Below are 21,625 nucleotides of genomic sequence, written 5' to 3'. Positions count from 1 at the left end.
CACTGGTACAGTACATCATGGCACATTCCTGATATGGAGGTGTATAGATCAGACTAACAGAAAGTGACAATCTAGCTTTGTCATGTTTGTACGGGTTGATTAACATATGCAGTTTGCAATATAATAGCAGCTTGAGAAAACAACTGTGTGGAGGCTGCTCCATGTGGCCAGTATGAAGCAGCTCCCAGATGACCATTTTCACCAGGCCACTGCAAATCTAGGTTTAGGTGTGTCATGAAAATCATCACTATTGAAAACTACTGTACAGGTTGAGACTAATTATTCGTGTGGGTTCTGTTCCAAGCACTCAAGTGGATGGCAAAAAAAATGAACTATAGCAAATCCATTTAAAAAACAAAGTTTCTTTGCTCTGGTGATTTAAAAACAGCCTTGCTGACCTTTGTGATGTAAGATAAGAGTCATTAACAAGACAATCCATCAATCAGTCCTACTCCAAGAGTTTACAAAGAGCCAAGAGCTTACACTCAGCCCCTCCCTTCACCAATACAAAGGGATCACCTTTCTTTCAGGTGCTCAGGGGGAAGGGAGGGGTCCACTGGGGAGAGAAGGATTGATGGATTGTCAGTCAGCTGTCCTCTCTCTCTCATTAAGGAGGCTATTGTTAAAGGACTGTTTTAAAACTGATTTTAAAGAAATGCATTTTCCCCTTCTCCAGGGATGATGATGATAACTAGGTATGTATATACTGCCTTTCTGGTCATCGGATTACTTCTCTGACTTTATTCAAGGCAGTTTACATAGGCAGGCATTTCTAAATCCCTCAAGGGGATTTTTACAAGCATAGAGGTTCTCTTTTTCAAGAACCAACAACATTTCAGAATGGATCTTCCTGGTTTGGTCTCACTTCTGGTCTCCAGTTCTCCAACGCAGGCTGACAAGCAGCTCCATCTCTCACATGGAGGGCAGCCAAGACGCTTCTTGCTCACACCAAGAGCAGGTAGAATCACTCAGCTGGGCTTGTCAGCTGCTTCATTCTCAGCAGTTCAGGGAGCTGCCGGTGTCCTTGAACTGGCGACCTTCTAATGTTATCTTCTGGCTAAGGGAGGTTCTACCCTCTAGACCAGACCTCCTGCCAGAAGGATCAGCACATTCCTTCTCATTTGCAGGGGCCATTCATGTTGAGTCAAATCCATGTATAAAAAATCCATGTATAAATAGGCTGCACCTGTATAACCATACATGTATTTTGGGCAGCCATCATACTGCAAAATGCATGTGTGAGTCAGGCTTACACTGATCCTGCCACATCTCTAGACAGACAGAACTATGAAGGTGCTAGCTTAGTTTATGCCAATACAGAATTATAATGATCATAGAAATATGAGTTACAAGTATACCAAGTGTCTGACCCATAGCCCAGTTAGGGGGTGGGTGAGTGGTGAGAAAAAATCTGCTACACTAACAGTACCAATTAGAATTTCATTAACAACCTTCTATGGTTTGTCAAATGCTAAATGATCTCCTTCCTAAACAATTGAAGCTTCTACCCCATCAATCAAATTCAGAGGCTTAAAAACAACCAAAAAAAAAGAGTATGTAAGCAGTTAGCCAAACCTCCTGTCAGGAGAAATGTGAACTTTTCAACCACATATACTCTAAAAGTATTTACACAAAGAAACTCCCACTGATGTAACCAGGATTTACTTCCAACCATGCATGTTGAAAACCTTTAAAGTTGTCTGTAGGAAATTAGTTGACATTTCATGCCTTTAGAAATGCAAACACTTTATGTACAATGGGAACATTGAGACAGAAGATCTGAGATTGATTAGAACTGATATCATCCCTTCCACACCTTGGCTTTTTCCCCCCACCCAAGATTAACTTAAGGTCAAAATCCTAACCCAGGGGTGCTCACACTTTTTTGGCTACTTTGAAACCCAGCAAGGCCCGGAGATCTACCAGAGTTTTTTTTACAATGTTCGCACCATCATAACATATAACATTTATGTGTACAATGTATGTTGGTGTACCTTGAGCCCCACTGAGTATAACAGGACTTACTCCTGAGTAGACATGCCTAGGATTAGGCTGTGAGGCTGCAATCCTAGCCACACTTACCTGGGAGTAAGCCCCATTGAGTACAATGGGCCTTACTCCCGGCGTTTCCTCCCAGAGGCACCTGAAAGGGGGGGGGGTCGGCACTCCGCGATCTACTCATTTTGCCTTGCGATCTACCTATTGAGCACCCCTGTCCTAACCAACTTTCCAGCACTGACCTAGCTGCAATGCAGTCCCAAGGAAAGATAACAAACATGCCCTTGTCCTGAGGAGGCCTCCTTGACTGCCTCCCTATTGCAGGATGCAGTGCATGCTATATTGGCACAGCTATGTAAGCACTGGAAAGTTAGTTAGGATTGCACCCTAAGTCTTGGATATGTGTTTTATATTTGAGGAACTGTTTTGCCACTGACCAGTTATATTCATACTGTTTTCTTCAGACTTAGAAGGGAACTTTGCTATGTATAGCTTAGGTGCTGTACCCTGCTTGGCTATGGATATTGTGTAAGCATTGATACCAAGGTTACACAAGTGAATGTATAGATAATTCCATGTCAAATTAGTTTAGCTACCTTGTATATGATTTATTTCATTTTCTGTTGAATGCTGTACCTATATTTCTGTTTTCTTGTTAAACATAACATAAAGAATTGTTTAAAACCTTATGTTTTGCCTAGAGCAGGGGTATCAAACATAAGGTCTGCAGGTCATATACAGCCCCTAGAAGCTCTTCATCTGGCCAGCAAAAGCTCTTCATGATGTAGCTGCTAAGATCTCCATGGCCAAGATTTGGAGGGTCTCCAATGGTGTTCAGAGGTCTCTCATAAGACTTCAGAACCCAAGGTCTTGAGAAATGATGCTTATGTGTTTTTTTTTAAGAATAGAAAGACAGCTTTAAAAAAAGCGTGTGTGTACTTATATATAGTATGTGCTTCCAGTATATTTCTCTAACTATAGTGGAAGTTGTTGCATCATACATCACAGAGTAGCATTTGCCTTCAGGCATCATCAAGTTGCTGACTTGTGGTTGCTTTATGACTGATCAAGATTTGCATATTTTCTCCACTATCATTTGCAGAGAACTAAGTGCTTATTTCAGGTCACCTCCTGCTCAATGACATCATTTCCTGCTTAATGATATTAATTTCTGCAGGCACCATGAATGCAATGTGGCCTTTGTAAGAAATGAGTTCCCCCCAGCCTAGAGGTTTTACGTATAGTATGTCCTATGCCCTCTAAGCAAATACTACTAGCCTCATATTACTAGGCTGCTTCATATAATTATTTAAGTGCTGGACTTCAGAGCCATGTGAGTGTTACATACTTCTGCAACTACAGTCACTACCCTGCTTGTGACTCTAGGTTGCTCTGAGTTTTAAAATGGGGAGAAGCTGGTGGACGTGCAGGCTTTTCCTGCAGGCCCCACTCTACCAATAGGCTATGAAATGGCTTGCACCTGGTGACAGATTTTGAGGTACCATTACAGGCCAGGAAATGGTCATTTATTTATTTTTATTTCTGAGGGAGAGGGGTTGCCATTTGGAGCCTCAGGAGCCAAAATGTCTCAGGCCATTTCTCTATTTTTGTCCTTTGTAAAAAATAAACTACTTAACACCTAAGATTTGAGCTGGGGGGGATCAACTTTTGCCTCATGCAGGGATTGTTGCCCCTGTGCTGCCAGGATCCCCCCAGATGTTGCCTCTGTGCATGGATTACTGTGTGCGCCCAGCTCCATGGACAAGAGAGAAGGGCGGGTGGGTTGGCAGGTGGGGGAACAAGCAGCCACCCCTACTCCCCTTTGCATATGATGAGTGGCATGCAGCCTCCCTGCTCTGTACCACTTCTCTTTGAAAGGAATGGGAGCAGTGCATGCTGGTACATGGAGCAGGAAGGCTGCATGCTCCACTCTTCATAAATAAAAGGAAGGGGGTGCAGGCTCCAAATGGCCTCTTCCTGCCCACTTGGTGCTTCCCGAATAGATGATGAGAAGTTATTTGGAGCAGTGGATGCTTGTTTAAAAAACCTCCTTCCAGTGCAGTGGAGGGGAAAAAAGGCTGCTGCAGCTCCAAAACTTCTTCTCACGCACTTGGTACTGGAGGAAGAAGGGGGCTGCCACTGCTACAGCCCTCTTCCAGCATGCTTCTACCAAGTTGAAAGAGTGTCCCAGCACTCAGTGGCAGCAGTTTGGATAGGATAGTAGATGGGCTTGTCCATTTGCCACCCCTCCATGGGTTACAGTTTCAGGTAACTTCATAACAAGATAAGCTCTGGTCTCATCCAATGGAGGAACACCTTATGTTCCTATGTATATATAAATAAATTGTTCGTGATGCCTTTTTAGCAGAACACCACAAAAAGAAAAGATCTGTGCTAGTGGCAATCATTAGCTTAGATTGCCTCCATGAATTTGTCTAATATCTCTTTCCAAAAGGCCAATGCATGTTGATGGCCATTAACACATCCTAGACAGTGAGTTCTGTATGTTAAGTATGTGTTGTCTTCCTTTTGTCTGTTTTGAACCAGCTGCTAACTGGTTTCAGTAGGTTTGGGAGTGTTTATCTGAGTCTGTGCCTGTGTCCCAGTGAAGTTGAGCAGCAGAAGGTTCACATCTTATAAAAGGAAATACAGTACTAGGCTCAAGGCTATTGTCTGCATGTTATGGGCTGAGAGCTGAAGCACTGAAGAGCTGTAATATTTTATCAAGGCAACACAGCAGGGCAGCAAGATGAACACATGTTCCTGTTTGTCATAGAGCAACTTGGAAAAACAGGACCCACCGTCCTCAGTACATATTTAGATCTACAGCTGAACATTTAAGAATAAAAATTCTGAATTAGCAATACTTAATATAAGCAAACATTGGCTTGCTCCCTCCTTAAGGCAGTAGGGTAGAAATACTCAGTGTGGCATTTATGAGCACAAAATCATTAACATGGGCCATGATTACAACAGGGCAGGACCAGTGCAAACACAGAGATGCTTTCTACATATTAACAACATTCATACTGACAGAAGTGTATGCCTTCTTTGACAGAGTGAAACTGGAAAAGGTACAGAAGAGAGTGACCAAAATGCTAACTGAGCTGGGGTAGCACCTCCCTTTCTAGGAAAGGCTAAAATGTTTGGGGCTCTTAGAGGAAGGATGCCTGAGGGGGACATGACTGAGGTATAAAATTATGAGATAGAGTGGACAGAGGGAAGCTTTTTCCCTCTTGCACACCATCAGAACCAGGGGATATCCACTAAAATTGAGTAGGAGAATTAGAACAGAAAATATTTCTTTATTCAGTGAGTAATTAATCTGTGGAACTCCTTGCCATGGCATATTGTACTGGTACCTGGCCTAGCTGCCTTTAAAAGGGAATTCAGCAGATTGATGAAGGAGAAGTCAATCACAGGTTACATGTCATGATGGCTATATGCAGTCTCCAGGTTTTAAAGGTAGTAAGTCTCAGAATGCCAGATGCAAAGGAGTGGCAACAGCATAGGTATTTTGTTGCCTTAAGTGCTCCTTGAGGCATCTGCTGGGCCACTGTGAGATACCTGATCCAGCAGGCCTCTCCTTATGTTCTTAGGAGTACACTCAGTGGTTGCTATAGCAAATCTCTATGACAGTGCCCTTACTTCCACCCCCCCCCCAGCGTTCTCTGAGCTATTCCATGTACATAGGCAGACATTTACCATTCTGTGTTTAGCAACATGGTATGTGCACTACACCTGAGAACATAAGGAAACAAGGAGAATTAGCTCCTTCTGATTGACAAACTGCAGGAGAACACCATCATTTCATTGCTCTTCTGGTTTTGAAGGAGTTGTGTCTGATTGTCATTGGAAGGAATCAAAATGAATAGAGATTTCTATGTTGCTTGAGGATGCTATGCAGACCGAGGCCAAAACCCTATTTCTCCCAAAACATTAGAAGCCTACACAAAGGAAATAAAGCTTCTTTGTCTAGGAAAACTATTAAAGGTTCTATTTCAGACTGTGGCACTGAACTACTCCCTTTCTTATTTGGATAATTTGGCTCACATTAGTCACTTTACCTAGAAAATGGAGATAACAGAAATGCACAGGCTCCCATCTGAAAATGGTAAATAAACTCGCCTAGAAGTAATAAGCAAAGTTCTGTATCTACATTTCACAAAATTTAAATTTTCAGTGTTAAACTACAACTTCCACCCCTTACAGTTTTCAGTATAATTTCTATAACCTCAGACTACATTTTTCTATTGGATTTCCTTCTCTTCCTCGAAACAATGAAACAAAGCTGTGGGAAACAGCTGTTTTCCTGCTGGAAGGGGGGCAAACTGCTAAGTTTCTTAGGCTATAGGATGGCCAGTCACAGCTGTGAAAGCAAAGAGGACAGCAGACAGATCTCCTCCACTTTGCTCTCACCTTCCCAAATGGCTCAGAAGCCAGAGGGGAGGGGATATTTTACATGGCACATAAAGAAACTTAGTTGCCCCCCCCCCCCCGGGAATGCCAGTGTGAGAAACTGAACCTGGTTTTTGTTTGTTTTGATGTTCAGGACAAGAGCATGATTTTATCAATAACCTTCAACACGCCTCAGCAATTTAGAACCATCAAGGTGGTTTAACCAAAATATATTCGCTCCTCTTGAATCATAGAGTAACAGCTCAATCCTATACATGTCTACTCAGAAGTAAGTCCCATTGTATTCAATGGGGTGTGCCCCCAGGAAAGGGTTTATGGCAATGTTTCCCAAACTGTGGGTCGTGAAACTGAACCTGACAAGTGGATAAGAAAAATGTATTGAGACCTATCAAAAGTTAAAGTGAGCTACATGTATGTATTTACTCATGAGTAGGTCACTGTGCCTCAGTCCACTTTGCAGGGCAGCCCAAGAGGAAAGCAACATCACCAGAATGGTCCCAATCTGGTGAACACAGACCCTCCCAAAAACACATGAGAAGGAAGTCCCACCCTCCAAGCTAATAAGAAAATGTATTGAGCCCTATGGAAAGTGAAATTGACCTACACATACACATTTACTCATTAGTAAGCAAATGTGCTTGGGCTCCTTGTGAAGGCCAGGCAAAAGGGACTGCAAGGCCACCAGAGTGGTCCTGATCTGATGAATGTGGTGCTCAACAAATGCTCCAGAATGCACCCCCTCACCACAGAGTTTCCAGAAAGTCCTCGGTTCAGTCATGAGCTACACACTTCCTTCCTAGTGATTGTATTATACTTGCTCTTTCTGATTTTATGATGTGGTTAGCTCCTTGCTGCATCTCTGGATAATGCTACAACTTCCTTGGGGAGCTGCTGACTCTGGGGCAGCTGTAGAGTGGCTAACTGTGTTTGCTACAACATAGCAGAGGTCATAGCAGGTAAGCTGAAGATACTTTGGTTTTGCCTTTATGCTGTAAGCATGGCTTGAACAAGGACAGGAGATCAAAACATCCACTTTTTTATATACTATAGATAGCAATGTTAAAAGAGCATTTGTATGGAGCCATCATAAATCATAGGGCTCTTTAGCTGCTTAATAGAGTCTTTATATCTAAGGAATTTAATGGCAACAACTTTTAGATCCTTGTTGGACAGGAGCCTGATAACAGTGATTGTTGATTTAAATGCACTACCCATCTTTCTGCTATTTCTGTACCCATCTACAGTCATTCTGCTCTGGGAGACTTACACACTAATTGATTTCCTACAGGTCTACCACTGTTTGCTCAGCCTGTTGGATTACTGTTCAATGAAAGGTTGAAAATGATTCCGAGAACATAACATTTTTTTGCACGATTCTCTCCATATTAACCCCTGCTAATTGGGTAAGAGGCACTTTTTCAAGTGGGTGCTCCTTTTTTTAGCAGGGGGAGAGTAACTGGCCCACCTCACCCCAGCACTGTCTGTTCTAGTGGCTGTCTGCTGGCATCTTTTCCTTGGCATCTTTTTAGATTGTGAGCCCTTTTGGGACAGAGAGCCATTTAGTTATTTGATTTTTCTCTGTAAACCACTTTGTGAACTTTTGGTTGAAAAGCGGTATATAAATACTGTTAATAATAATAATAATAATAATAATAATAATAATAATAATAATAATAATAATAATAATAATAATATTGCTGTTGTTGTACGTGTTGTCACACTGGCTCCCAGAGAGACCAGCACCAACCTGAGAGGACTGCTGGTGCCACCTCTCCTCCACTTCTCCAGGGCTGGCTTGAGACCTGTATGCCCAGAGGGAGGAAAGAAGGTGTGCAGGCTATTGAGAGTCTACAACACCAGCTCCCACGGAGTCCACCACTGGCCTGACATTGGCCTTATTATTTTGGCCAGCCCAGCACTGGCCTTATTTTTTATTGTATTATGTTTTATGAACATTTTGTAAGCCACCTTGGGTATTTGCTTTGGCAAGGGAAAGGCAGGACGTATATTCTTTAAATAAATAAAACAATTTCAAGTGTGCAACTCTGTGGACCATCCACGTCTTCCATCAACACCAAAGGGAGCAAACCAAACCTGTCCTTCGGGTGGCGTAAGTCCTTTGCGCCTGCCCAGGAGTGTCACAAACATGCTGGAAAGCATGTTTGCACTTCCTTGTAAGCCAGGTAGGCTGGCGCAAGGAGACAGCTGGTCTCCCTGTACCAGATACAGACCAGTGGAAGGTTTGCACCGGCTGAGGGTGGCCAGAGTTGGGGGTTGGAGATGGTTGCGGGAAGGTGGAACAGGGGCATTCTTGGGCAGGGAGAGGGTAGGCCAGTGGATGGGCTGGGCCAGGGAGGGGGGTGGGGCCAGTTTTGGCAACTTAGGCCAGATCATAACCCCCTTCTTGGCCATCCTGGCATTACACTGGGCTGCTCAGATATGCATCAGCGATTTGCTGGTGCAGATACAAGTAGCCCCCATAGGGATTGCTGGCGTGCAAAAGGGATATTTGTCCCCTTACTCTGAGTTGTGCCACAGCCACCTCCTCACCCACATTGGATACAGTGCAGGTCAGTCAGCCTGCCTGTTCCAGCGCAAGTTAGGATTGGGCTGCCTGCTTCTTAATTTCAGGGGAGGTGAGCAAGTTTTAGCTGAATTTATTTTGGTTTTCTTGTGCTTTGCTTTTTGTAGAGATTTCTCTTGTCCATGGTTTTGTAAAGTGAAAATTCTTATTTGGTCCTGTCTTACATCAATATCTTATACTTTTTTTGCTTTGCTTACTGCCTTCTTTTCTTTTCCCCCCATAGAGAATCTCCTTTCTCTGGAGCAGCTTTTAAGTCTGCAATTTATGCACACTTACTGGACAGCAAGTCCCAGTGAATTCAGCAGAACTCACTTCTCAGTAAACACAGTGGACATGACTGGGCTGCACATCTCCCACTGGTAGGAGTGCAAGCAATATTTCTCAGCTACTAGGGCTCTGTATTCCTAGAAAAGGAAAGATGCAGTGCAATGAGAAAGACAAACATATCAATTTGACTGTATCTTGCAGTATGTATTATACTCAGGTTGAAGACTTTAAATGCTCCAGTTCCTTTAAGTTTTAGGAGAGGCTAATCAGAGGAGAGATTTTTGTTGCCAATAAATAGCAAGAGGATTATCTGACTTTCCTTTCTAAATGAGGAACAAGAATACCAGTTCTTTTGCTGTCCACTTGGGGGCATGTAGTGGGAGAAAACCAGGAATTCAGCTGGAGAAAGTCCACTGTCTGGGTGTTTGGTCTCTAAGGTTAACCCAGCAGTGCCTCTCTGACAGGGTCTGCTCTCCCATCCCAGTGTTCGTAGATTTACTGTACAACTTTTCTTCTTTGTGAACAAGAATTTGATTTTTTATTTTTTTTATTTTTTTTTCTGGAAATAGTTTGAGGTACTGAAAATGCAAGAAAAGGCAGAAAAATGAACAGTGCAAACCTCATTACAGGTCAACAATGTTTGCTCAGTTCTGGCAGGGGATTATGCTTCCCTATGCCAGCACAGTGCTCTCTTCCAGTTGAGATGCTTCCAGTAGGAGGAGAGCACTGTGCTGGCATAGTGAACACAAGGGAAGCGTAATCCACTGTGAGTGGAGGGGAACCTCTACTTAGAATACATTTCAAAGCCGCTACAGAATTGGATACAAGTACAGTATAACTCCCTTGAGTGTGACAAAACTATGCTGCTGCCTGCTCTAAAACTTCTATCTTCTTAAAGAAAAATCCCTCTTTCCCTCCATCAAACAAGATTTCCCTAGGCCTGGGAAAATTCCCTCAGTCTACATCTCATTTACAATGAAATGGGGAATAGGATGCGTGTGAAACATAGTCATGCAGTAGGAGTCCTCCATCTTGAACCACACAAGCGTCTTCCCACGCACCACCTGGCCAGGCTGGGAAGGGAAAGGCATCTCACTGCAGCCTGTCTAGAGATTTCCAGAACACAGTTTGCTCTGCTCTTGCACTATTCAAGCAAAATCATGCTTCAAAACAACAACATTAATATGGGATATAGTCAGTTCTCATCATCTGCTAGGGTTAGGTTCCTGGAAAACCTAGTAGATGCTGAATTAGCAGATGCCAAATCATTGAGCCTATGGGAAAAATGGGGTTAAGTTCCAGGGGACACTTTTCACCATACACTCTATGAACTTTATGAACCTGAATTTTTACATCAAGTCTATGGGGCTTGATGATAGTGAGGGCTCATCTACACCTCCAACAACTGACGCTTTTTCCTCTGTGCTGGATATTCCTTGATGCATTGAAGGTTATGGCAATGGCGATGGTGATTCTCCGTGCTGGCTATCCCTCAATGTGTTGAAAGTTGCTGGTCCAACAACGAGGCCTCAGAGACCAACAGTGGGGAGGGGGTTGCTTTACTTCTCCTCCTCCCTCTTGGCTCCTTCCCTTGGCTTGCCCCAGCTCCAAAGAAGCCCTCAAGTAGCCTTCCATAGACCTCTCATCACTGCCAGGGTTGTGAAGGTTCAACGGGAATCCCCAAGATGGTGCCCAAGATGGTGGAGCAAGTCTGGAAGTCGACACAAATGTGTCAGACGGTTCTCCATGGGTCAATTCCAATGCCTGTTTGATGTGGCACCAGCGCAGTATTCACAGGTTACAAGAAGACAGTTGCAGTTAATGAGAAGTGGGTTGCAATTCTGCCCCTTACAGATAGTGAATTTGCATGTAGCAGTGTTTCTCAAGCTGTGGATCGGGATCCACTAGGTGGGTCGCGAGCCAATTTCAGGTGAGTCCCCATTCATTTCAATATTTTATTTTTAATATATTAGACCTGATGCTACCATGGTATGTGACTGCATTTGGGGAAATGTTACAGACCTGTACTTTGAACAAGCTACTCTGTATATTCTTTTAACAATGGTAGTAAATGGAACTTTTTCCTGGGTAAGTGTGGGTAGGATTGCAGCCTAGGATTGTGAAAAATCTTCCTGCTTGATGATGTCACATCTAGTCACGACATCACTTCTGGTGAGTCCTGACAGGTTCTTGTTCTAAAAAGTGGATCCTGGTGCTATATGCGTGAGAACCACTGGCATATAGTAAAGAGAGCTGACTGTATTTGTTTTCCGTAGTGAAAAAAATCCAGGTTGTGGAAGGAAACAAAAATTCTTTGTGTAGCATGAACAATTTTGTAGTCAAGTACTGGGTTAGGAAAACCCTCCTCATTTTCTCTGGTGAGCCTCAAACTGAGCACATCACAGAGAAAAAAGCAGGTTCCCACCAGAGGTCAAACACTTAAGGCTCCAATTCTATCCAATTTTCCAGTGCTGGTGCAATTGTGCAAATGGGGTGTTCGCTGCATCCTGTGGTGGAGGGGCAGTCACTGGAGCCTTCTTAAGGTATAGGAACGTCTTACCTTACTACAGGGCTGCATTGTAGCTACATTGTAGCTGGAAAGTTGGATAAGATTGGGCCCTTGGGCTGCAATCCTACTCACACTTTCCTGGGACTGTAATGGGACTTCCTCTGAGTAGACAGGCATAGGACTGGGCTGAAAGGCTGCAATCCTACCCACACTTTCCTGGGAGTAAGACCCATTGACTCTAATGGGACTTACTCCTGAGTAGTCAGGCACAGGATTGGGCCCTCAGTAGTCTCCTGCCGCCCCTAACCTCCTAGAGGCCAGGCTGTTGAACGTTCAGTGGGGAGAGTACGACAGTCGCCACGTGGGGGCGGCAGTGAGTCACGGAAGCCCCCACCAGCTCTTCAGGGCAAGTATTTGACGGAATACGGCAGCGCTCTCGGAGCCTTCATGTCCTCAGTGGGCTGCCGTAGCCCGGGCTTCAGCCCGCTGCCTCCTGGACCGGCAGCTCCAGTTGAACGGATCGAGCGACTCCCTCCGATCATGGCGGCTGCCGCCTCCACCCAGCCCAGCGCGGACAGGCGGCGCCACTACCACCACCACCACCGGCGCGTCGGCAGCACGGAGCCCGGCCGGGAGAGGCTGGAGGACGACGGCGTGCAGACCCTCACTTCGGTGGAGCAGGTGAGGCGGGAAGCCACCCCCACTTTTCGCGCGGCGGAACTACAACTCCCAGCGTGCAGCGCGTGCAGGCTCCTGGGGGGCAATGGAACGGAGAGAACGGGAGGTTCCATCGCAGTCTCTCCAGTGTGTGCAACGTTCTGGTGGGGAGTGTCACTCCGCTTGGCTCTGAGGCTGCAGTCCCATGCAGACTTTCCTGGGAGTAAGCCCCATTGAGTTCAATGGCACTTACTTCTGAATAGACCTGCATAGGGTTGGGCTGTAAGTCACATGTGCTGCCCGAGGTTAGTTCGAGAAGTCTGGTGCTTGCAAAGTTCATGCAGTAGATGCTGTGCTGCAGGGGTGTGCGGTGGGTGGGGAGGCAGGTGAGGCAGAGCCGCCCCACTGGAGTCTTTCGAAAAGCACCGCTGCCATGTGAGGTGCCCAAGCACCCACCACGCACGCGCTCTGCGGGGCGGCGCTTTTCGAAGGACTCCAGTGGGGAGGCTCTGCCTCACCTGCCTCCCCACCCACAGCACATCCTGCTGTACTCTGTTATGCCAGGGCGTTTTAAAGACCTGTCATGCATTTCTCTTATCACTCCCGCCCTTCTTACTTTTACAGATCCTCTGACTTCATATTGCCAGCATTTCATCATGCACGGTAGCTGCCTGCACACCCTGAAGGACCACCTTACCTTTTCTGTTGTGTGGACCTGCTCTAGGGCAGTTTTTCTCAACCAGTGGCATGGGCACCACCAGTGGCACATGAGGTGGTGTCTCGCTGGACCCCTGCCACCCAGCTGCAAGAGCAGGAACTTGACGCAACAAACAGTGGTAGGAGGCTTTTCCATGCTTGAAAAAAGCTTTCCGTTCACCCCAAGCCTCTTACTGGTGTTTGTTGCATGGCATCTGGCCTCCCAACCATGATGACGTTGCGATGATGTCATTGTAAGTTACTTCCGGTGGTACTTCGAATAGGTGGACCGTGTGAAATGGTGGAGCATGGCAGAGGACTAATGTTTAGAAACACTGCTCCAGGGCAGTGGTTCCCAATCCACTTAGGGGCTGGTGCAACCCACTAGCCTGGGAAGCACTTAGCTCTGGCCCCATAAGGGGCAGGTAGGCGGTGAATGCAGCAACACAATCCCCAGGATTGTGCTGCTTCTGGGGAGGGGGATTCCACTTACCTAAGGGGGTGCCAGCCTCTAGGGAGTGCAGGGAGCCATACCTGTTTTGTTTTTTTGAACTGTTAATACATTTAGAGCTCAATCCTAACCCACTTTTCAGCACCAACATAAGGGTAATGCAACTTCAAGGTAAGGGAACAAACATTGCCATACCTTGAAGAGGCCTCTGTGACTGCCCCCCAACTGCAGGATGCAACACATGCCCCACTGGCACAGCTATGCCAGTGGTGGAAAGTTGGTTAGGATTGCGCCCTTAGTGACTTGCAACTCCGCAGCATTTGCTCTAGATTCAGAAAACAGGTTTAAGTGAACTGGGGGATGAGAACTCTGCATCTCACACAACTCATGAGAAAGAAGAGTTCTGTTGGATCAAGAGTCTTTGGTGAGGAACTTTGTTATAAACTCTGAAAGCTCAGCTTTCAATTTTCAAAGAGCTCTAATATTTTAATGAGGCAGGATGTACCTTTGCAGAAGGGGTGCTGATTCTCTTTCTTTCCTGAAGGTTTGTTCTCCTATAAGCTTAATAATTTAATTATACTTTCCACCACTTTTCCTACAGCAGATGTGAATCAACTTGTAATTTCTGGATCCTCCTAGGTCCCTTTTTAAAAATCAGTGTTGGCTACCTTCCAGTCCAGAGAGGCTGACTTAAGGGGCATTGTTGTACTTTAGTTAGTAGATCAGCAATTTCACATTTGTGTTCTCAGTGAATGCTGGATGGGTTCTGTCCAATTTTGTTAATTTTTCTTTTTCTGAAGAACTTGTGAGGTGATTGTTTCTGGTGAGTAAGACAGGATTACAGCCCGTGTCTTACTGAACACAATGGACTTACTTCTGAGTAAAAAGCCCACCATTTTCAAACACCTCTACTTGTAGCCCTCTAGTCTCCTCTCCACATTTTGACTTCTCCTCAATTCCTGTCTTCCTTTCAAGTTCAAGGAGCAGGAAGGGAAAGTGGTGGAGGCAGCTAAAAGCAGGTGGGGTCAGCCCTGTCAATTCATTGCCTGGAGTACCTGACTCAGGGCCCAATCCTATCCAACTTTCCTGCATCAGTGCAACCATAATGCAGCCCTGAGGTAAGAGAACAAATGTTCCCATACCTTGAGGAGGCCTCTGGGACTGCCTCCCCAACACAGGAAGCAGTGCATACCCCATAGGCACAGCAGCACCAGCACTGGAAAATTGGATAGGATTGGACCCTCAGTTGGCATTGTGGTCAGGCCATCCTTCAGCACCAGGTTTTGGCCACAGAACTAGGTATCTCCCCCCTCCCCCATTATGCCATGGACAGGCTTTCCTCAACCTATTGCAGTATTTTAAAAGGTTTTTTGTTCCAGCAAAATATACCATATATGTAAACTTGTGCTAACTTCTGTGGTTTTCAGTACGTAACTGAATGTTTTGAAAATGTATATAGAGCAAGGTTTTATTGTAGAGCTGTATCTCTTTTTGGTCATAAGATTGTTTACATCCTCTATCAAAGGGTTGACTAATTTTCTTTTTCCTGGGGGCTGCTCTTCAGATGGTAGTCCTGGGATCTGAAGTTGGTTTCACTGAACAGTCCTTGTGAGAGGACAGGCTCTGTAGTAAAGTTGGTGCTATTAAAATCAAGTTTAAATGATACAGAAATGCTCTTCCAATAATGGGGAGAAAATGTAATAAGCCAACTGAAACCTTCACTATTCCAGATGATTTAAACTTGGCCACCTGTTTTTTTTGGCAGGTTTAATGTCTCAACATTAGTTATGTCTGTGTAATCTTAGCTTTGTGGGTTCTTTGTGGATGTTTTGAGGCAAGCTGTTGGAATAGGACTTGTATTTCTAAGAGTAAATTAAAATATGTGGGCAGGTAGCATCTATGCTGCAAAGCTTTCAGTGCTAGCTCATACACTTAAGCCATTTTTCTCCAGTATTGTACATATACAACAGGGACCAAATGTGTGCACCTGTGGGCTGAGCAAAAATGGGTTAAGTATAGTACTGCATGCAAATACATATATACATTTACATATTTATGCACTCATTACAACTTGAAAACATCTTCCTTTCTATCACCCAGCATGGGCACACTTCGTGCCATCGCTTAATTGAAACTGTCTTAGGGCTACCAGTTAAAATTGCTTTGGAGATGTCCAATCTGCAGGCTGCCAACTAGCAAGCACTGGTCTAAAGAAACAGCTCCTCTGTGATTCACATTAGGCAACGTTAATCCTAATGCAAGATATTCTGTGAGTTTCTTGAGACTCTTGCAACATCTTCTTTAAAGGAGATAAAAGATAATTATTTCACAACTGGCAAGGACCTTGTAAAATGCTGCCACAACTCAGTCAGCAAGGGAGTGCATGTAATCTTCCCAGGATTCTGAATCATAATGAATTTTATGCCTACTCTGTATCTTATTCAGTGGAGATGAACCATATGTGCATGCAGGAAAAGTTGAAGCCCAATGAGGATGTTTTTATATGTTAATGGGGGGAGGGACCTTTGCAGCTCCTTATAGTCTGCCACCTTCTTCCTGCACCTTGATAGATCCTGGTAATTGGGTCTTGAAAACTCATCAGACTATGATGAGTCTGCTATGTATGCTATGTCTTGATTAACATAATTTGGGGGAACCAAAAGGAAATCTTCAGTTCTCTACCCTTACACCTGCCCCATACTTAAACTTAGCAGGATGATGATGAACTACTTTTCAGCAAAGAAGTTCATAAAGTGGTTTACATAGTGAAGGAAAACAGAAAATGGTTCCCTGTCCTAAATGGGCTTGCAGTCTGGGGGGGGGGGGAGGTGTCGGGGAAAGCAGGAGATACGAGCAAACAGCTGCTGGGAAACATACTATGCTAATGAAAAGCATTACATTCATACTTTTTTCAAGGTTTGGGGTTGTGGCACACAAACTGAACTATATTCTTCTCAAGTAGGCAAAGCTTTCAAAATCGTTGGAGATAAGGGCGAGAGCAGTATCCTTTCCCCAGGCCGCTGTACACATTCCGACTTGAAAAGCATGGGGGTAGGGGAAAGGATTTGTGACTATTTCACAACATTTTACAAAACCTGTGAAAATATGTTTTGCAGTGTGTTGCTGGTCTGGTTGGCTGTCAGGGCTTTTGAAATGTGCACAGTACTTAAAATCTTTTATGGTGGTTGATCCCTGGTATTCCCAGGAGTTATTGTATTGGCAACCTTCAGTCTCGAAAGACTATGGTATCGCGCTCTGAAAGGTGGTTCTGGCACAGCGACTAGTGTGGCTGAAAAGGCCAGTCCGGGAGTGACAATCCCTTCCACACCGGGAGCAAGTGCAGTCTGTCCCTGGTCTGTCTCCCTGGCTATGGGCCTTCCTTCTTTGCCTCCTTGCCTCAGACTGTTGGCAAAGTGTCTCTTCAAACTGGGAAAGGCCATGCTGCACAGCCTGCCTCCAAGCGGGCCGCTCAGAGGCCAGGGTTTCCCACTTGTTGAGGTCCATCCCTAAGGCCTTCAGATCCTTCTTGCAGATGTCCTTGTATCGCAGCTGTGGTCTACCTGTAGGGCGCTTTCCTTGCACGAGTTCTCCATAGAGGAGATCCTTTGGGATCCGGCCATCATCCATTCTCACAACATGACCGAGCCAACGCAGGCGTCTCTGTTTCAGCAGTGAATACATGCTAGGGATTCCAGCACGTTCCAGGACTGTGTTGTTTGGAACTTTGTCCTGCCAGGTGATGCCGAGGATGCGTCGGAGGCAGCGCATGTGGAAAGCGCTCAGTTTCCTCTCCTGTTGTGAGCGAAGAGTCCATGACTCGCTGCAGTACAGAAGTGTACTCAGGACGCAAGCTCTGTAGACCTGGATCTTGGTATGTTCCGTCAGCTTCTTGTTGGACCAGACTCTTTGTGAGTCTGGAAAACATGGTAGCTGCTTTATCGATGCGGTTGTTTAGTACGGTATCGAGAGAAAGAGTGTCGGAGATCGTTGAGCCAAGGTACACAGGTATTGGCAACCTTCAGTCTCGAAAGACTATGGTATCGCGCTCTGAAAGGTGGTTCTGGCACAGCGTCTAGTGTGGCTGAAAAGGCCAATCTGGGAGTGACAATCCCAACCTCCAGTTCATGCGCAGAGATTGTAATGCAGGGAGGTGAGTCCACATCCTGAACCATGACCTGTGTTTTCTTCAGGCTGATTGTCAGTCCAAAATCTTGGCAGGCCTTGCTAAAATGATCCATGAGCTGCTGGAGATCTTTGGCAGAGTGGGTAGTGACAGCTGCATCGTCGGCAAAGAGGAAGTCACGCAGACATTTCAGCTGGACTTTGGATTTTGCTCTCAGTCTGGAGAGGTTGAAGAGCTTTCCGTCTGATCTGGTCCGGAGATAGATGCCTTCTGTTGCAGTTCCAAAGGCCTGCTTCAGCAGGACAGCGAAGAAAATCCCAAACAAGGTTGGTGCAAGAACACAGCCCTGCTTCACTCCGCTTCGGATGTCAAAAGGGTCTGATGTGGAGCCATCGAAGACAACAGTGCCCTTCATGTCCTTGTGGAAAGATCTGATGATGCTGAGGAGCCTGGGTGGACATCCGATCTTGGGGAGAATCTTGAAGAGGCCGTCTCTGCTGACCAGGTCGAAAGCCTTTGTGAGATCTATGAAGGTTATAAAGAGTGGCTGTCGTTGTTCCCTGCATTTCTCCTACAGTTGTCTAAGGGAGAATACCATATCAGTGGTGGACCTGTTGGCTCGGAATCCACACTGCGATTCTGGATAGACGCTCTCTGCAAGTACCTGGAGCCTCTTTGCAAGTACCTCTCTGCAAGTACCTGGAGTAGAACATTGTGTTTGTGATGTTTCCAGGCTCTTCTTATAGCAATGTGGTTTTGGGCAACAGTTTGAGGTTGTAATCCTATCCACGGGTACCTGCGAGTAAACCCTATTGACTAGAATGGGACTTACTTCTGAGTAGGCATGCATTAGGATTGGGCTCTAAGGGCCTGATCCTGAACCCTCTGTTCCAGGCCTCTGCTGGTGTGTGTTGCCATAAGACATGCCTGTGACACTCAGCGCCAGTCTGTGCTGAGTCAGCATGGAGGCCCACTGCACGCTGCCTGGAGCAAGGGCAGTGGCATCTCTAGGATTTGCGTCACCTGGTGTGGGAGGCCTGCGCATCACCCCATGCAGTGGGTGGGGCAACACCCCAGGTGTTGAGCGTGGTGATGTATCATCACCCTGCCCCCACTGGTTTTTTGGCTGTACCTTTTGATAGAACACAGATCTTTCAGTGTGGTTTGTTTCATTGCATTCCGCATGAAATTACGCATTGATTGATATATAACATGATGGTATTATTCCTCCAGACTCTGATTTTAGTGATTTTGAAAACTTGTAGGGTCACACCCACCCACCCGTGTCAACTTACTAACACCTTATTACAGCAGTTCTCATACTTTTAGCACCTGGACCCACTCAGTCCAGGACCCATTGGAAGTGATGTCATGGCCAGAATTGACATCATCAAGCAAATTAAAATAAATAATTATAAATAGTTAAATTAAAATAAAAGAAATAATTAATAAGGGGGAGCTAGTCCTGTTCCACCAAGTAAGTTTTCTCTGTAATCTGCCTGCAGTAACACACCCCAAAAAGAATCAGTGAGATTTACATCCCTCCCAGTGCCCAGTTTAAAGTCCTTCTATTTCAAGCACATCAATACAAAGACCCACCTGGCTTTACAAGTCTGAGAGCCCAATCCTATGCCTGTCTACTCAGAAGTAAGTCCCATTAGAGTCAGTGGGGCTTACTCCCAGGAAAGTGTGGGTAGGATTGGGCTGTGAGGGAAACTGCAAGTGCAAAATAGAAAACATTCCCCTTACCAGTTCAAGCCTCTTCCTTGGTCCTTTCTAGTGGGGGGGGGGGGGGGGGAGGCTGCCTTCTGGGGCTTTTGTTGCACTCCAGTTCCATCGGATTGGGACCATTCTGGTGTCCTCACATTCTTTGCCTGGCCTGACTGCCAGCCAAGGCACGTCTGCCTACCCGCGAGTAAATGCTACCTGAGGCTGCTTTGCTTCCCATAGGGCCCCATACACGCGTAGCTGGGGGGGAGGGACCTCCTCCTCAGGTGTTTTTGGGGCTGCATTCATTGGATCAGGACCATTGTGACCTTGGAGTCCTCTCAGTCTGCCCTTTTGGACAGCAAGGCAAGGTTGCCTACTTGCAAGTAAACGTGGCCACATGGCTTCCTTTCCCTTTCCATAGAGCTGAACACACTCGCAGGTGGGAGGGGGAACCTCCTTCTCCGGTGTTTTTTTTGGGCTGCACTCATTGGATCAGGACCACTCTGACGTTGTTGGAGTCCTCTCTGCCTGCCCTTTCCAACGGACTAAGGCAAGTGCGCCTACTCGCGAGTAAACGCGGCCACGTGGTTTTGCTTGCTTTCCATAGGGCTGAATAGGGATCTCCTTCTCGGGTGTTTTTGGGGGGCTGCATATATTGGATCGGGATTATTCAGGTGTCGTTGGATTCCTCTCAGCCTGCCCTTTCCGATGCACTAAGGCTTTTTCGCCTACTCACAAGTAAACTTGTGATACAGCTCACTTTCACTTTCCATAGGGCTCCATGCATTTTTTTCCTTCCGGTTTTTTGGCCATAACTTTTGAATGAAAGGAGCTATCTCAACGGGGTTTTTGCATTGTGTTCCGCTGGCCATTCCGCATCCAACGGTGTATGGCATGACATGGTAGCTCCTAACGGCACAATTTTAGCACATCACCCCCAGGGCACGTCACTCCCCTGGCGCGTCACCGGGTGTGGCCCGCACCCCTCTAGCGACGCCACTGAGCAAGGGACAAGCCCCAGACAACAGAGACGTGAGTCGAGGGAGGCAGGGTGGCATTCTGGGGCTGGGGGAAAGTGGGGCGAAGGCAGGGTAGGGGAGGGGGCAACGGGAGGGTTCGGGAGAGCTCCACTGCATCCTGAACCCCGCAATGGGCCTCCCGACCTGACATGGGTCCTCTCAACTCTGTGCTGGCTAAATAGCCAGTGCAGACTTGAGTAGCTGCATTGTGTGGCCTGCTCCCTTCCCCCCAGGAGCTGCTGGTGGCTGCCCAGAGCACTCAGGATACAGTGATCACAGTTTTGCCTCCGCTGCTCCTCTGGGTGCCGGGCAGCTCAGGATTGGGCTGTAAGTCAGTACTTTGAGAAGCAGCTGATTGAAAGCTGTTTCTCTTTCTGAGGACTGCTAACCTCAGGAGCTCCAATATATGATCTGTAATACATGTGGCTACTGCACTAATTGTTTTTCCAATAAATAACAGTTTTGTTCTGTACATGCTGCTTTGATTCTAGCCCTGGTTCACAAATGTTTATTTAAATGTAAAGAGCTATAAGATCTTGTGTAGATGAACCTGCTGCCTGTGGGTGTTGTGTGGTTAGCACTGCAGATATTATACTTTCCATAAACTACATAGGTGGCAGAAATCTTGTAGACACATTTTCCTCATGCTGATCACTGGTAAACAGGACGGTTGAATAAACATTTGCACTGATATTCCTGCCAGGATTTGTAATGCCGCAAAACTTGCTTAGATGCTGTAGATCAGTGGTTCTCACACATTTAGCACTGGGACCCACTTTTTAGAATGAGAATCTGTCAGGACCCACCAAAGTGATGTCATGACTGGAAGTGACATCATCAAGCAGGAAAATTTTTAACAATCCTAGGCTGCAATCCTACCCACACTTACCCAGGAGTAAGACCCATTTCCTGTCATTGTTAAAAGAATATACATAGTAGCTTGTTCAAAGTACAGGTCTGTAACATTTCCCCAAATGCAGTCACATACCATGGTAGCATCAAGTCTAATATAAAAATAAAATATGGAAAGGAATGGGGACCCACCTGACATGGGCTCGTGACCCACCTAGTGGGTCCCGACCCACAGTTTGAGAAACACTGCTGTAGATTATGCCACCCCCTGCTGGGGACTGTGTTTGCTGGACCAGCAGTCCTTAGGATCCAGCTGCTAGGCTTCCCATCAAAGGCTTTG

General features: G+C 45.9%; 1 protein-coding gene across 3 annotated transcripts in view; it reads left to right on the top strand.

Annotated features, from left to right (window-relative positions):
* Positions 1–21,625, top strand: part of FNTB (farnesyltransferase, CAAX box, subunit beta) — a 40,560-nt gene that overhangs the window by 2,179 nt on the left and 16,756 nt on the right. The window contains exon 1 of one of the 3 annotated variants that reach the window (XM_066611519.1): positions 12,253–12,458. The exons of 1 other annotated variant lie outside the window; for it this stretch is intronic. In XM_066611519.1, the coding sequence (XP_066467616.1) occupies positions 12,318–12,458 (141 nt within the window). In that variant the 5' untranslated portion in view covers positions 12,253–12,317. Of the gene's footprint in view, positions 1–12,252; positions 12,459–12,624; positions 12,658–21,625 lie in introns of those variants that run through there. One more of the 3 variants, XM_066611521.1, reaches the window with a different exon arrangement.

The sequence above is a fragment of the Tiliqua scincoides genome, chromosome 1, assembly GCF_035046505.1.
Source record: "Tiliqua scincoides isolate rTilSci1 chromosome 1, rTilSci1.hap2, whole genome shotgun sequence".
Taxonomy (NCBI): domain Eukaryota; kingdom Metazoa; phylum Chordata; class Lepidosauria; order Squamata; family Scincidae; genus Tiliqua; species Tiliqua scincoides.
The sequence above is the reverse complement of the archived record's forward strand: the minus strand, read 5'-3'. Positions and strand labels throughout refer to the sequence as shown.